At 40.2% G+C, this 17,251-nt stretch overlaps 1 protein-coding gene across 1 annotated transcript in view; it reads right to left on the bottom strand.

Moving 5' to 3' along the window:
• LOC120882101 (multidrug resistance-associated protein 1-like) overlaps positions 1–16,907 on the bottom strand; it is a 95,940-nt gene extending 79,033 nt beyond the window's left edge. Inside the window, exons 1-3 of the mRNA XM_040265908.1 lie at positions 16,865–16,907; positions 12,592–12,707; positions 9,845–9,906 (exon numbers count right to left, since the gene is read on the bottom strand). Coding sequence (XP_040121842.1) covers positions 9,845–9,906; positions 12,592–12,707; positions 16,865–16,907 — 221 coding nt within the window. The remainder of the gene's footprint in view (positions 1–9,844; positions 9,907–12,591; positions 12,708–16,864) is intronic.
• Between the last annotated feature and the right edge of the window lie 344 nt (positions 16,908–17,251).

Here is a 17,251-nt window from a genome sequence, read left to right as displayed (position 1 = left end):
CACTGGAGTGGGTTGCCATTTCCTTCTCTGCTTACCTCCCTTACTGGAACTTAAATAGCTAATATTGACAGTAAGATATTCATGCCAAAACCCACATTTGATTTTTAAGCTTGTGTGAAAATAGAAATGAATCTGTCCTCTGCTGGGACTATATAGACCCTCTGACACTTGACTTCACAGAGTTTTCCAAGTGGAGGACCTCTATCTGCCTCATCAACTTGGCTCTCGGTCACATATGACTTACTTTGACCAATAGAACATGAGTCAATATCACAGAGCCATTTTGGAGCTGAAGCCTTAAGATACTGTCAGCCTCTTAGTACTTCCACATTCTCCACTCAAAGAGCTTGCTCCAGAGTACATTGTGAGTAATTATGCAAGAACAATATGTCTAAACTGGGCTTGTCCCAGGAAAACTAAAGTGCATGGTCTAGTTATACCATAGATGATATTGTTGCAGACAATGATTTATATTTACCTTACATCCATTCCTTCTGCCTCATCATCTTCCTACTGACTAGATTTTGATATTTATTCAGTTGAAAATCTCTTGAACTCAGAGTAAGTCCATATTCCAATCATAGAGTTATGAACTATGATTGGTCTAAATCAGTCCCTGTAGTTCAGTTCAGTCGCTCAGTCGTGTCTGACTCTTTTCGACCCCTGGACCGCAGCACACCAGGCCTCCATGTCCATCACCAACTCCCGGCATTTACTCAAACTCATGTTCATTGAGTTCGTGATGCCATCCAACCATCTCATCCTCTGTCATCCCCTTCTCTTCCCACCTTCAATCTTTCCCAGCATCAGGGTCTCTTCCAATGAGTCAGTTCTTGGCATTAGGTGGCCAAAGTATTGGAGTTTCAGCTTCAACATCAGTTCTTTCAGTGAATATTCAGGACTGATTTCCTTTAGGATGGACTGGCTGCATCTCCTTACAGTCCAAGGGACTCTCAAGAGTCTTCTCCAACACCAATTGATGTTCTTCTCCAACTGATGTTCAAAAACATCAATTCTTTGGTGCTCACCTTTCTTTACAGTCCAACTATCACATCCATACATGACCACTGGAAAAACCATAGCCTTGACTAGACGGACCTTTGTTAGCAAAGTAACGTGTCCCGGTAATCTTGTTACTATTTGCTTGACATTAATAAGTCAGTTAAGGCTGTGGCTCAGATGGAAGAATCCACCTGCAATGTGGGAGACCTGGGTTCAATCCCTGGGTTGGGAAGATCCCCTAGAAAAGGGAATGGCTACCCACTTCAATATTCTTGCCTGGAGAATTCCATGAACAGAGCTTATAATCCATGGGGTCATAAAGAGTCGGACATGACTGCGCAACTAATACTTTCACTTCAAAGCTAAAAAATCTATTAAAAAAAAATCTAGTGAAGAGAACTCTCTATTTCAAAAGATGACACAAAACAGGGAGTTCCATGCTGTCCTAGCGGTTAGGATTCCAGGCTCTCACTCCTGTGACCAGGGTTCAACCCCTGGTGGGGGAACTGAGATCCCAACAGCCTCACCAAAATTTTAAAAGTAGAAAGAAAAGGAGACACAAAACTTCAAAATGAGAAAAATGTTTGCCTCCCTTTTCCTGAGCTTTCCTCCTTCCTCTCTGTACTGAAGACATGGTGGTCTGAAATGGAGAAGCCATCTTTGCCACCACGGGTGAATAGCCAAATACTAAGGATGGAGAAGGAATACTAAGGAAAGAAAGAAGAAGCCTGGATAGAAGAAGCAAGATAAAGGCTGGTGTATTACCCAATAACATAAAAAAATTTTTTTTAATCTATCTGTTTAAGCTATTATTATTTGAGTATTCTGTTATGTGAAGCACTCCTAAGTCATATAATTCAGATACACTCCATTTTGAGCCTGATGACAAGACTTGTTCAGTGAGAAATTAAACTTCCATTTAAACCCAGGCCTTCTGACTCTATAGATTCAGTTCTTTTCATTATAAAGTATATTAGTCCAATGACCATATCAAAGTATTCCACTGCCCCAAATTGGAACTGCTTTCATTGTCATTGTTACTGAACAATCTGAATTGATTGACCCCGGAATGGATTTAAATCCCGTGGTAACCAGTCTCCACTGGATTCAATTTCACTTTTATTACACACTACCTAATATCATATTACAATTCATATTTAACAAAAAAGCTTAAATGTACTAAGAAAGGACCTTCTGTAATCATGTTTCTGTTGGCTCCATATGCTGGACATTTTTCTGCAGTGCACTTTCAAAAACATATTAAGCAATAAACTACTTTAATGTCATATTAAGTTCTTCTATCCCATTCCACAAAATAAATATTCATTTTCAAAATAAGATTGCATTGATTTTCTGCTGGCGACGGAATGAAACACCAACACTGCAGAGTGGTTTGAATCTTTATATTTTAACACTTGCTTCTTACAGCTGCTTTATTTTATATCTCTTGCACAACAACCTACAGGGCAAGTTGCCAAAACTATGATTCAGAGATTATACAGTGCGCAGGTGCAGGGCGAGATAACCTTTACCTTGACTTATTTACTGCAGCTAAGACTTTGTTATGGGGAACTTCTTTATCAACTTAGGATCTGTTTTGTCCCTGGGTCTGTTCCTTTTGAGGAATCAGAGAAACATCCTTGTGTGCAAGAAATGTTCTTTTCCCATGGGAACAAACAGAGGATTTTTGACTGACCATCTCGTTTGCAAGAATGTTCAGCCCTGGTTGAGAGTCTCGTTTGCAAGCACTTCTCAACCATCCTTATACCTTGTTCCCTACAATTTTCACAAAAGCATTTTTAATAACATTTACTGCCTCAGCATTTTGAGGTAGAACTGTGCAAAACTCAGCAGTTTTGGTTCATGGGGATAAGTGACCCCTGGCTTTCATGCTGAGTCTCCAAATAAAGAAGCATCTAAAAGCGACACTTAAGCCGAATTGACTGTAGTGTACTTGGGCTCAGCGGTGACTTCCTCTTACCAGGTGTGTGCTTCTTCCACCTCTTTTGCTCTCTTCTGTGTCTAACTTTTACACATACGAATGAACCCAGGAGAAGAGGAAGTGGTGCTTCTTTAAATCAATTGATAAAGCAGCTTTTGGGAAGCTTCTTGGACCAATAGTTGACCCTCCCAACAATGAAATGCACCAGATCCTACAAACTTGTGGACTTTAGTCCTTAAGCAATGATAAAGGTACATACAATCATCTTGGTTTTTTATAGACTGATACACTTTTTCCAAAGGACAACCCTCTAAAGCATATAGAGCAATCATTTTTATTGGCTGTTAAACAGCAGGAACTCTAGGGCCTGGTCACAGGTTTTTAAATGTGATATACACCAGTACTTACTTACCCAAAGGCAGACAATGTCATTAAATGTAATATTTTCACTGTATATTCATTTTTGTTACATCAGAGAGAATCTTGAGTGTATTTAACATTAACAAGTGTGCATAAATATCTTATCCAACTGATATTAATGGTAGTAAACCAGTGGCAGTTGGCTAACAGGGTGAGATGAAATACATTTTGCAGATGAGTAATAATTGAAATACATGGAAAGTATAAATCTATGGCAGCACTGTCAATTTCATTATTGCTGTGCTGTGTGTGCTCAGTCACTTTCAGTTCAGTTCAGTTCAGTCGCTCAGTCGTGTCCGACTCTTTGTGACCCCATGAATCGCAGCACGCCAGGCCTCCCTGTCCATCACCATCTCCCGGAGTTCACTCAGACTCACGTCCATCGAGTTAGTGACGCCATCCAGCCATCTCATCCTCTGTCGTCCCCTTCTCCTCCTGCCCCCAATCCCTCCCAGCATCAGAGTCTTTTCCAATGAGTCAACTCTTCGCATGAGGTGGCCAAAGTACTGGAGTTTCAGCTTTAGCATCATTCCTTCCAAAGAAATCCCAGGGCTGATCTCCTTCAGAATGGACTGGTTGGATTTCCTTGCAGTCCAAGGGACTCTCAAGAGTCTTCTCCAACATCACAGTTCAAAGCACCAATTCTTCGGTGCTCAGCCTTCTTCACAGTCCAACTCTCACATCCATACATGACTACTGGAATAATCATAGCCTTGACTAGATGGACCTTAGTCGGCAAAGTAATATCTCTGCTTTTTAATATGCTATCTAGGTTGGTCATAACTTTTCTTCCAAGGAGTAAGCATCTTTTAATTTCATGGCTGCAGTCACCATCTGCAGTGATTTTGGAGCCCCAAAAAATAAAGTCTGACACTGTTTCCACTGTTTCCCCATCTATTTCCCATGAAGAGATGGGACCAGATGCCATGATCTTCGTTTTCTGAATGTTGAGCTTTAAGCCAGCTTTTTCGCTCTCCTATTTCACTTTCATCAAGAGGCTTTTTAGCTCTTCTTCCCTTTCTGCCATAAGGGTGGTGTCATCTGCATATCTGAGGTTATTGATATTTCTCCCGGCAATCTTGATTCCAGCTTGTGTTTCTTCCAGTCCAGCATTTCTCATGATGTACTCTGCATAGAAGTTAAATAAGCAGGATGACAATATACAGCCTTGATGTACTCCTTTTCCTATTTGGAACCAGTCTGTTGTTCCATGTCCAGTTTTAACTGTTGCTTCCTGACCTGCATACAGATTTCTCAAGAGGCAGGTCAGGTGGTCTGGTATTCCCATCTCTTTCAGAATTTTCCACAGTTTATTGTGATCCACACAGTCAAAGGCTTTGGCATAGTCAATAAAGCAGAAATAGATGTTTTTCTGGAACTCTCTTGCTTTTTCCATGATCCAGCAGATGTTGGCAATTTGATGTCTGGTTCCTCTGCCTTTTCTAAAACCAGCTTGAACATCAGGGAGTTCACAGTTCAGGTATTGCTGAGTCACTTTAGTCGTGTCTTTTTTGCGACACTATGGACTGCAGCTCACCAGGCTCCTCTGTCCAGGAGAGTCTGCAGGCAAGAATACTGGAGTGGGGAGCCATTCCCTTCTCGAGGGGATAACTTTCTGACCCAGGGATCAAACCTGGGTCTCCCATATTGCAGGCAGATTCTTTACTGTCTGAGCCACCAGGGAAGCCCTGATTATTGCTAATCAACTGTTTAAACATTTCTGGAAAGGGATGATTGTATAATGGGAAAAGGCAAGGCGTCAGTTGGTACAAAAATCTTAGGATGAGACAAAGTCAGATAATGTACAAATTTTACTAATATGTGAGGAAAAGGTAGGACAGATTGAATGTGTATCCCCAGTTAAAATAATTCAATTGTGAACTATAAAAATTTTAACTAGATTTTTCCATGTATGTCAAGGGGATCATTCTATGACCATGATTATTATACACTGATGACAGATTATATTTGCTAATAAAACCTTCATCATTATTAATCATCAACATGATTTAGATAGCTACTGCCTTAGGAATTAAGGCTCATAAGCATATAATTTCCTAATCATTTGTATCATCTGAGGACATTTTAATCAAATTATTCATATAATTAGGGGAGCCTGAATTTGGCCTAGGAAATAATTTCTGACTTCATTCTGTAACTCAAAGAACAGATCTGAGAACACAATAAACCAGTGTCTTGAAAGAGACATTCTCTTAACAATAGCTATGATTCAGCTGCAATTGTTTCATCACCAGATAAGCAACCACATTAGTTTAATGCCAATGATAGCTTCAGATAATGGCATGCCATGAAAATATTTCCTATCTAGTTCTGACATATGAGAGTTAAACAGAAAATAAATGTGATATTCAAAAATTATAGCTTATTGGTTGTTTGATCTAAAATATAACTTCAAGATATTGAGTTGCCATATTTTAAATTCTGTTGTTTTATTTGATATTAAATTTAATTTCAGCTTTGTACTTTATGCCTCCTAAAATTGTGTTTGTAATATTTATATAAATGTATATTGTTTTCATTTGCCAAAATGCATATGGTTTGATAATAAAAGTTTTTAAAGTACATTTACTTAAAATTATTTGCATCATTTAAATTCTGTTAGCTTGTGACTTAAAAATGACAGCCTGAAAATTTTAAAGCCAGTGTAGACATCACTCTTATTCTCAATTCATGGATGAGACAGAACTCAGGTTTGAAAAACATATCTAAACATACACAGATTTGAAAAACCAAAATCATTAACTGTAAATAGTCCACATTTACATAGTTTCCATTTAAACTTTATTTTTTCTAGTGCATAATTTAATATAGCATATTGTCATAAAATTTCTGCAATCCTCTTTAAGTGAATCATAGATTTGTATAACTTGGAATTTTGATCATATTTCAACTTCTGCCCAATTATTTACTTATCAAGTCTATCAGTTTTCTACCTCAACAACTTTTACAAAGATCACCAATAATTTTTACATTGCCAAATTCAATGGAGAGTGTTCACTTTTTATTTTAATTTTCAGTATTTGGTCCTATTGGTCACTTAACTTTTTTTCCTTTTTTGACAGTTTCCCTAGCTTCCAATCACACTGTTTCTTTGGTTTGTCTGTTACATTCTGAATACTTAGCTTCCTTTGTAACTCTCCCTCCTCTTACTGTTTAAATACTGAGGATTCCCAATACACTGTTTGTTGAATAGATTCTCCTGCTTGATTTCAATGACATTCATGACTACAGATCTACAGTCAATGAGGCTCAAATCCACTAATGTAAGCCTGAGATCTACATCTCCAACGTGTAAGTTTTTTTTTTTTTTTAATGGGGATGAGTCAGGCACCAGAAATTGAAACTTTGCTATACTGAATTCACAAATTTTCACAATATCTGAAACTCTCAGTTATCTGACCCAGAAACCCAACGTTATTCAACGCTTCCCCCAGTTCTTCAATCTCCTTTTCCAATCTTTCTCTTAAATGTATTCCTTCCTGTTCATCATCTTTATAATTACTATGGTTCAGGAGGTAACCATTTATCTACCAGGATATTCAAAGAGCCTCCTAACCAGTCTCTCTCCATTTTCATCTCTTACATATATCCACAGAATTGATCAGGTGATTTTCTGAAGTGCAAATCCTAAGTCACTCTCTATTTAAAATCCTTCAGTGGCTTCTCACTATCTTCAGGATATCCTACAGAACTCTTACTGATCTGTCCTTTCAACTTGATCTCTTGACATACCAACGTGGACGGGTCAGTTCTCCTCTGCCTCCATGATTTGTATATGGTGTTTGCTCAACTGGGAATGCCACTTTGGCTCACTCCTATACTTTTTAAATGTTGGGTTAAGGCATTAATCACTTGTGAAACATTCCCAGTTGTGCAGACTTGGTTAAATGACATTTTTGAAAATTGTGTTTCTCCATCATGCTTAGACTGCCTTTTTGTGTAATTGATAGTGTACTTTTTAATCTTTTTAATTCTATTATGAATTCCTGGAAGACAAGATCTAGATCATTTATCTCTGCATTTTTAAAGGTTAGCATAATGTAGGACATCTAGCAGGCAAAAAACTTTTTTTTAAAGCATTCATCTACTCTTAAAAACATACTGGGTTAGCCAAAAACTTCATTTGGATTTTTCCATACTATTGTACAGAAAAATCCAAATGAACTTTTTGCCTAACCTAACAGTGGAAAGTGTCAGACTTTATTTTTTTGGGCTCCAAAATCACTGCAGATGGTGACTGCAGCCATGAAATTAAAAGACGCTTACTCCTTGGAAGGAAGGTTATGACCAACCGAGACAGCACATTCAAAAGCAGAGACATTACTTTGCCGACTAAGGTCCATCTAGTCAAGGCTATGGTTTTTCCAGTGGTCATGTATGGATGTGAGAGTTGGACTGTGAAGAAGGCTGAGTGCCGAAGAATTGATGCTTTTGAACTGTGGTGTTGGAGAAGACTCTTGAGAGTCCCTTGGACTGCAAGGAAATCCAACCAGTCCGTTCTGAAGGAGATCAACCCTGGGATTTCTTTGGAAGGAATGATGCTAAAGCTGAAACTGTACTTTGGCCACCTCATGCGAAGAGTTGCCTCATTGGAAAAGACTCTGATCCTGGGAGGGATTGGGGGCAGGAGGAGAAGGGGACGACCGAGGATGAGATGGCTAGATGGCATCACAGACTCAATGGACGTGAGTCTGAGTGAACTCTGGGAGTTGGTGATGGACCGAGAGGCCTGGTGTGCTGTGATTCATGGGGTCACAAAGAGTCGGACACGACTAAGCGACTGAACTGAACTGAATATTTGTAGATCAAGTTGGGCAATTTTGTTTCTACCAACTATAGAGCAAGGGGCATTAAGTTAGAATGATCCATTTAGTTTCACATTATCATAAACTTTCTGTTATAGGAGAAAACACAAAGAAAGTTGTTGAATGTATAAAATTAGAAAAAATGAACTCTTCTCATTCAATATGATATAATTCTTGTGTTAAAGCCCTTATCACATATTATAAATTATTCTGTAAGATAAACCACATTATATTGCCTTACAAAATGATTGTGTGTGTGTTTTAATGGGAATATAAATAAGCATAAATGAGAAAATTTTCAGCAAAAAGCAGAATAAGTGGCTCAGATGGTAAGAAATCTGCCTGCAAGGCCGGAGACCTGGGTTTGATCCCTGGGTCAGGAAATCCTCTGAAGAAGGAAATGGCAACCCACACCAATATTCTTGCCATTTCCTTCTCCAGAGAATTTCCTGATTCAGGAATCAAATCCAGGTCTCCTGCGTTGTAGGCAGATTCCTTTCCATCTGACCAACCCACTCCAGTATTCTTGAGTTTCCCTTGTAGGTCAGTCAGTAAAGAATCTGGCTGCAATGCAGGAGACCTGGGTTTGAGTCCTGGATCGGGAAGATTCCCTGGAGAAGGAAATGGCAACCCATTCCAGTATTCTTGTCTGGAGAATCCCATGGACAGAGGAGCCTGGTAGGCTACAGTCCATGAGGTTGCAAGAGTCGGACACGACTTAGAAACTAAACCACCACCACCGGTATTCTTGCCTGGAGAATCCTATGGATAGAGGAACCTGGTGAGATACAGTCAATGGGGTCGCAAGAGTCAGACACGAATGAGTGACTAATGCTACACTACACAGATAAATATAAATGAGAGCATTTCCAGTAAAAAGTAAAATAATAAAACAGAACAAAGAAAGCTTGAAACATGAACTCAAACTGACTTCTAACATCAGGTCAGTCTGCTCTTCCTACCTAGGTACCTCCTACCTGGATATCAAGCCTACCTGGCTTCCCTCTCCTTGAGCCTCAAATGTCCTCTCTGTAAATGCCTATCTCATAGGGGAAAATTACATGAAATAAAATATGTAAAGTGGGTAAAAGTAAATAGCAGATACATGATGATTAAACATATATGTGTATATATACGTCTGCTGCTGCTGCTTAGTCACTTCAGACGTGTCCAACTGTGTGTGACCCCATGGACTGTAGCCCACCAGGCTCCTCTGTCCATGGAATTCTCCAGGCAAGAGTACTAGAGTGGGTTACCACGCCCTCCTCCAGGAGATCTTCCCAAACCAGGGATTGAACCCAGGTCTCTTGCACTGCAGGCAGATTCTATACCACGGAGCCACCAGGGAAGCCCCATATATATGTATATGAATATGAATATGTATATGTTCATTTTCACTTCCTAGTGCTAACAGGGATAGAAATACTATAAATGGGCAGCCATATTGCAGGAGTATTAACAGTCTTATCTGTGGACCTAATTTGTATGTTACTATTTGTGATGTTTTTGGAATACATCACATGAGAAGAAAACCTTTGCAAAGTTATTTTGTAAAAATATACATGCTTAGATTAAAGGAATAACATGTAAGTGTCATTTCACTCAGAATTTTCCTCAGTGTGTTACACTACAGATAAATTAGTAAAATTCTTACCTACTAAACCAGGAATAGGTCATCTTACTGAAGAATGAAGCACTTTTCTCTGGACTGCATCTCTAAAATAAATAAATAAATAACAGCTAGTGTACAAAGAAAATGCCTTTATTTTACATTTGAAATATCTTTTGTCAGCAAGTGGAAAGTAAACATGAAATAATTTATATTTCAGCTATGTTGATAATATAATCTTTAATTAATACAATTAAGATATCCTTGGACAATGCATTAGAGGAAAATAAAGATTTCTTCTAATATTATGGCTTTTACATAGCAAGAAACCATGTAGAAAAGGAAAACTATTCCTAAATTTCCTATTATTTCTTCTTTTTCTCTGTGTCTCTCTCTACATATGAATCACCACACATGTGTATATATACATATATATAGCTTCTCAAACTAAAATGACTGTCTATATATGTATGTATATACATGCATATATAAATACATAATTTGGCTTACATATATGCACAATATAAGCTAACTTTAAAATATTTAATTGCTAAGTGAAAAACAGTTTTATCTTTCTTCTGATAAATAGGAAAACAATAGGCTATAATAGGCATTTGGTTTACTCACTTCTGTGTAAATGCTTAATTACGTAATTTGTATAAATTATATATACATACATAATTATATATTATCACAATTATATATTATTTGGGAAGGTTATAGTATTTCCATAATACTTTTTCCATTGACCTGATAAATTTGACCAAAAGAAGAGGGGTTTAAAAGAGAAGGTCTCAAAGGCAATAATCTTACATTTTCTAAGGTCAGCATCAATCTCTATTTTTACAAAGTTAAACTAACCACAAAATTAAATTTCACTGTTAGAAACAGTCCCATATTTAACAATTTTGCATTAATCCTCTCTAATCCAGTTCTGATTTCATATTCACGAACTGTTTACCGCATTAAAAAATAATTCTTATTCTAAAAGAATGAAACAATATTTCATCCTGAACAGCAAAATATTCTTGGAGTAGGAAATGGCAACCTACTTCAATATCCTTGGCTGGGAAATCCCATGGACAGAGGAGCCTGGTGGGCTACAGTCCATGGGGCCACAAAAAGTCAGAGAAGACTTAGCGACTAAATAATCCGCCTGCAATGCAGGAGACCCCAGTTTGTTTCCTGGGTTGGGAAGATCCACTGGAGAACAAAGGCTACTCACTCCAGGATTCTTGGGCTTCCCTGTTGGCTCAGACAGTAAAGAATCCATCTGCAATGTTGGAGACCTGGATCTGATCCCTGGGTTGGAAAGATCCCCTGGAGAAGGGAACCACTACCCACTCCAGTATTCTTGCCTGGAGAATTCCATGGACAGAGGATCCTGGCAGGCTACAGTCCATGGGGTTGCAAAATGTGGGAGACGACTGAGAGATTTTCATTTTTCACAGCAAAATATTCTGATTAAAGATGAGAAAGCATAATACTCCAAATTTGTTCTCTGAGTTATAGCAAATGATACACTATAAATCATTGCATGTCTGTGTGTGTGTGTGTGTGTGTGTGTGTGTGTGTGTATGAAGAAGGAAATGGCAACCCACTCCAGCATTCTTGCTTGGAAAATCCCATGGACAAGGGAGCCTGCCAGGCTATAGTCCATGGGATCGCATAGAGTCAGATACAACTTATTGACTAAACAACTATATATATACATACATATATAGTTGACCCTTGAAGAACATGTGTTTGAACTGGTCCACTTATATTTGGACTTTTTTTTGTACCACTCAATCAGGGATTGGTTGAACCCATGGATGAGGAACTTTAGATATGGAGGAACCACATATATGGAATGAGAATGTGTGTGTGCTCAGTCGTGTCCGGTTCTTCGCAACCCCATGGACTGCAGCCCTCTAGGCTCCTCTGTCCATGGGACTTCCCTGGCAAGAATACTGAAGTGGGTTGACATTTCTTCATCCAGGGGAACTTCCTGACCTAGGGACCAAACCTGCATCTCCTGTGTCTCTTGCATTGGCAGACGAATTCTTTACTACTGAGACACCTGGGAATCCCACATGAAAGGCTGACTATAAATTACAGGCAGATTTTTTAGTTTGAGGAGATTTGACACCTTTAACCTCTGTGTTTTTCAAGGGTCAACTGTATTTTAACAAATTGCTATATATCCTTACACTGTTGTTTCAAGAAATAAACGCTGGGACAAATGTAAAACACTTATCACACAGTGGCCCAAAACAACCACGCCAACACGTGAACTATGATGTTGTCATAACTCTTGCTATCAAACACATTATTTGGAAAATTAGTACAGATATCAGTGGGGAAAATGTGTGAAAACTCTGATTAACTCAGTGGTCACATTTTATTTTATAGGGAGTTGTCAATTTGATAATTGGCCACCAATGTGAAGATCCTATTCACATCAAAAATACACATATTTCCGTGCCCAACTGCAAATGGCTGCAAATTGCAGCTTTTCCCATCCAGAGACTGATTCTATTTCCCACTCCTTGAATCTGGGCTAGCATTGTTTCTTATTTTGATTATGAGAATGCAACAGGAGTGATGTTAAGAGAACTCCAACTCTAAGCTTCAAAAGTCTTGCTACGCTTGGAACCCTGAGTGTACCATGTGACTGAGCCCAAGCTAGCCTCCTGGAGGGAGGCTACATGGATAGACCACATGGAGTAGAAACGAGGTTCTCATCTGACAGCCCATCATCCTGACCAACAGCTTGAAGACTGCCCAACAAACGAGGACATTGGTCCTACATTATCCAGCCACCAGCCAGCTCTCCAGCTGACAGTACATGTCTGAAAGAGCTCAGCAGAGATTGCCAAGCTAACCCAACTGAGGCCATGATCCAGCTGGGCCAGGGAATCATCAGCTAAATAACAAATTTTCAGGGCAAAAGTCTTGCAGAGCTAGTAGACAAGGTTACTTTAGCCGGCCAAGGACTGGGTATTTGACATCTGCTCTAGGTCCACTTTTCATGTGAAAGCATCTTATACAAGGTTCTTTGAGTTCTCTGGTAAATAAACAGCCTCATTAGATGAAGGCCAGGCATCTTATACTGAAGTTATTACAGTGAATTCCAAGCATATTTACCTTCCAGAAGAAATATCAGGCAGGCAAAATATCTAGTAGAGGCAATTAAATCTTACCAAGTACCAAGAATGTACACATGGCTTCTCAGTAAATAATTACTGAATTCATAACATGGGTCTCACTGACTTTATTGTCAACATCTGTGTTGAAAACAAGGATATGACAATACTGTGAGTTTCCTTCAGTGTTTGAATTCACTCCCATCCTCTCCACTGGACATTCTGTAGTCCTTTCAACTCACCTGTTCTTGCTGACACCACTTCCTCTGCAGACCTGATATCAAACAATTTCTCATTTCTTTCATCTCCCCAAGCCTATTACAGGCTTTTGTTTTCTAAAAAGCCTGTTTTCTTTTTATTATCTTTGTACTTATCTAGCACTGGGTATATACTAGGCACCCTGTAAACACGCCTTAATATTAATGCCGTGCTCCTGGCTGTGCTAAGTCACTTACGTCATGTCTGACTCTCTCGACCCCGTGGACTGTAGCCCACCAGGCTCCTCTGTCCATGGGATTCTGCAGGCAAGAATACTGGAGTGTGTTGCCATTCCCTCCTCCAGGAGGTCTTATGGGCAATTTTCATTTGAATGGTGAGCCTGTTATTTTTGTATTGTGAGGGAAGAGCAGGAAGGTTAGCCCACAGCAGAACCTGGGTCCAGGATTTAATGAAACATGTTGCTGGCGATCTTCTTTGGGTTCAACCTTGAGATGTAGCCTCCTGAGGATCTGGTTTGTGTGACTGCTACCGTTAACAATATCTAATAACCTCTAATTTCAGGAACTTCCTTTGTGGGTATTAGAGAACGATCCTGGGAAGAGTGAAGGAAGATATGGAAAAATGCCTCTACAGGAAGTCTCACAGAGAAGGAAAACCACCTAGAAAGCAAAAGGGATTTATGCTTTTTCAAACTTAGGCTTTTCAATCGCTTATGTGTCAGATTCTGTTGTAAATATATGTATTATTAAATATAATATGCCTTAGTGGTGGGAATATTTTTGTCAACCCAGTTTTACAGACGAGAAAACAAAGGCCCAGAGTTTATAAAATAAACTTGGCCAAGGTCCTCCAACTGAGAAGCCTAAGACATTGAATTGAACCCAGTAAGTTCATTCTATCATCAGGTCATAATTCTACACCCTCAGCTCTACGTGCTGTTACTGTCTGCTGCTACTTAGAAACCCCTTTCTTCTTGTCCGTTTCCTTGTACTTCACTTCTGCTGGCTAAATCTTACTTGTGCTTGAATCGTCTGGAGGATGTATTACCATTAGTGATTCCTCTCCTCCCATCCCTACCTCCAAGTCGCAATTTCTTGTTCTGTGTTACCAAAGCAAACTCAACTAATTCCTCACATGAGATGTAAAGGCTCTTCAGACCTGTCCTCCCTGAACTTATCCTCACTCTTACCTGACTATCCAATAATTTGCCTACAGGTACTTTTTCCTTCCAAACTTATCTTCTCTGGAGGGTAGAAAATACTATGTTTCAGTTCAGTTCAGTTCAGTTCAGTCGCTCAGTCATGTCTGACTCTTTGCAGTCCCATGGACTGCAGCACTCCAGGCCTCCCTGTCCATCATCAATTCCTGGAGTTTACTCATGTCCATCGAGTCTGTGATGCCATCCAGCCATCTCATCCTTGGTCATCCCCTTCTCCTCCCGCCCCCAATCCCTCCCAGCATCAGGGTCTTTTCCATTGAGACAGCCCTTCACATCAGGTGGCCAAAGTATTGGAATTTCAGCTTCAACATAAGTGCTTCCAATGAACACCCAGGACTGATCTCCTTTAGGATAGACTGGTTGGATCTCCTTGCAGTCTAAGGGCCTCTCAAAGAGTCTTCTCCTACACCAGAGTTCAAAAGCATCAATTTTTCGGTGCTCAGCCTTCTTCACAGTCCAACTCTCACATCCATACATGACTACTTGAAAAACCATAGCTGTGACTAGATGGACATTTGTTAGCAAAGTAATGTCTCTGCTCTTTAATATTTACTATTTCCAGGGTCCAGCTCATAAAATGTTTTACATGAATAAATATGTGAATGAGTTAATGCTAATCACCACCAATAAAATTTTTAAGAGGTTTTCTATTTATACGTCACTATGCCAGCCCTAGAAACTCAATCAGAAAGTCATGTTCTTGGCTTATAGGTTAGGCTGGGATTTTTATCTGAGTTCTACTATGCCAAAAATATAGTCTAAGTAGTAAAATATAACCATAGAAGGTTTTCAACATGCCTGAAAGCCATCAACTTAAAAAAACAAAAAAAAAAACTTGGTATCATAGAAGTAACAAACAGAAAATGCTATTTAAATTAGTATTTTCAATCTTTTCTAAATGGGTTCTTGGTCCAAAAAGCTACTGACGTTGAGTAACACCTGATGCGAAGACCTGACTCATTTGAAAAGACCCTGATGGTGGGAAAGATTGAAGGCAGGAGGAGAAGGGGAAGACAGAGGATGAGATGGTTAGATGGCATCATCGACTCAATGGACATGAGTTTGGGTAAACTCCAGGAGTTGGTGATAGACAGGGAGGCCTGGCGTGCTGTGGTTCATGGGGTCACAAAGAGTTGGACAGGACTGAGCGACTGAACTGAACTGAAGAGCCAAGGAAATAAACATAGTTGGAATCTTAAAGGAAGAGCTCACTTGAATTTGGAGTGAAGAAACTGAGTTTATAATTTCCCACCACACCTGTTTGTAATTCACTGCCTTTGGCCACCTCTGAGGTTAGACTGATGATGTTAAACCAGTTTGGCTGATTAAGCCTGACATGTCTCAAGTTAAACAAACAAACAAACAAAAAAACCGAAAGGTATATTGTCTTAGTGGAGTTCTTGCACGTTTTAAGAGACTTATTCAATACCTATACTTTATAGATCTAAAAAGAGTACATATAATTTGTCCTACTTTTAAAGAAATTTATAGTTTCATATGTAATTAATAGACTGTCTTACTTATTTGACACTTTCAGTTACTAACAAAAGCCAGGATGAGAACAAGATCCTCTGAATCTGAAATTTTTTATCTTCCTTTTTTAAGTACTACAGATCTAAGTGTATTAAGCCTATTTCTAAGACCTATCTTGTGTAGTGATGAGAAGTAAAACAAGTAAGATATTTTTAGGAAATCAGACTTCCCAGGTGGGGCTAGTGGTAAAGAACCAGCCTGTCAATGTAGGAGATGCAAGAGAGGTGGGTTCCATCCCTGGGTTGGGAAGCTCCCTTGGAGAAGGAAATGGCAACCCACTCCAGTATTCTTGCCTGGAGAATTCCATGGACAGAGGAGCCTGGCAGGTTACAGTCTATGGGGTCTCAAAGAGTCAGAGGACAGGACTGAGGCGGCTTAGTACATATGCCGGCATACACAGCAGAATTCACGGCACATGAGTTCCATTGTAGAAGAAGCACCTGTTACCACAGCGTGGGGGTAGGGATAGGGTGCCAGGGGAGCAAGGCACAGTCAAATGTCCGCAGTTTCTGGATTTGCCCCAGGCCTTGGGTTCGCAATATCATGTCAGTTGACAGAGTTTACTTATCCCGGGTCTCTTCCTGTGGTTTTATTGGGCTCTACCACTGGTTGTAGAATTCCATCCCACCCTCTACTCCTGCAGCCAAAGTCAGGTCCATTCATTCTTTTCTCGAATGCTCGTTTCTGTTGGGGGGGGGCACTTATCCCTTCAAAGATGCCTCTTTCTCTCCTCCAGCAGCCACCTTGACTGAGATCTTGCTCGGTGAAGTTTCACACCATCCCATGGACAGATCTTAGCTCTTCAGACTCTGTGTGTGCGTGTGTGTGTTTGACTACTACGCATACAGGGATCTAAGACATCAGTTCACGTTTCAGGGTCTGCACAGTCAGCTCTCCCCACTCCCTTCTTTCCCAGATTGGCCGGAAAACCGCCCCGCCTCTCCCACCTCCACCAAAGAGCTTTACCTGCGCCTCGGTGACCGGCTGGTAGAAGCCGCTCGCGCCCCATCTCCCCAGGATGGAAAACATGGTCCACGCGGACTCAAGGCGAGGGGAAGCGGAGAGAGGTCCGGGCTGTCAGCTCTCTTTCTGGGGGGACTGTCAATCCGGCGTCTGTCAGGTGGAAGGACGCCAGCGCCCTGCCCGGGCGAGTCGGCCGTCGCCCAGCCCTTCCCCAGCCCTCCCCCGCCCGCGCCCGGGCGGCGGCTGGCAAGAGGGAGGGGCCCGGTGGGAAGTGGGACCTTCCTTAGAATCAAAACATCTCTGCCTTTTGGGGAACTTGTACTGGACTCAGTAAACCTCACTCCTCAGTCTCCAGGGTTGCACTGTTAGAAAATGTGTCCCTTTATAATA

Source organism: Oryx dammah, unplaced genomic scaffold, assembly GCF_014754425.2.
Source record: "Oryx dammah isolate SB20612 unplaced genomic scaffold, SCBI_Odam_1.1 HiC_scaffold_2, whole genome shotgun sequence".
NCBI classification, from domain to species: Eukaryota; Metazoa; Chordata; class Mammalia; order Artiodactyla; family Bovidae; genus Oryx; species Oryx dammah.
This window is presented reverse-complemented; position numbering and strand designations above follow the sequence as displayed.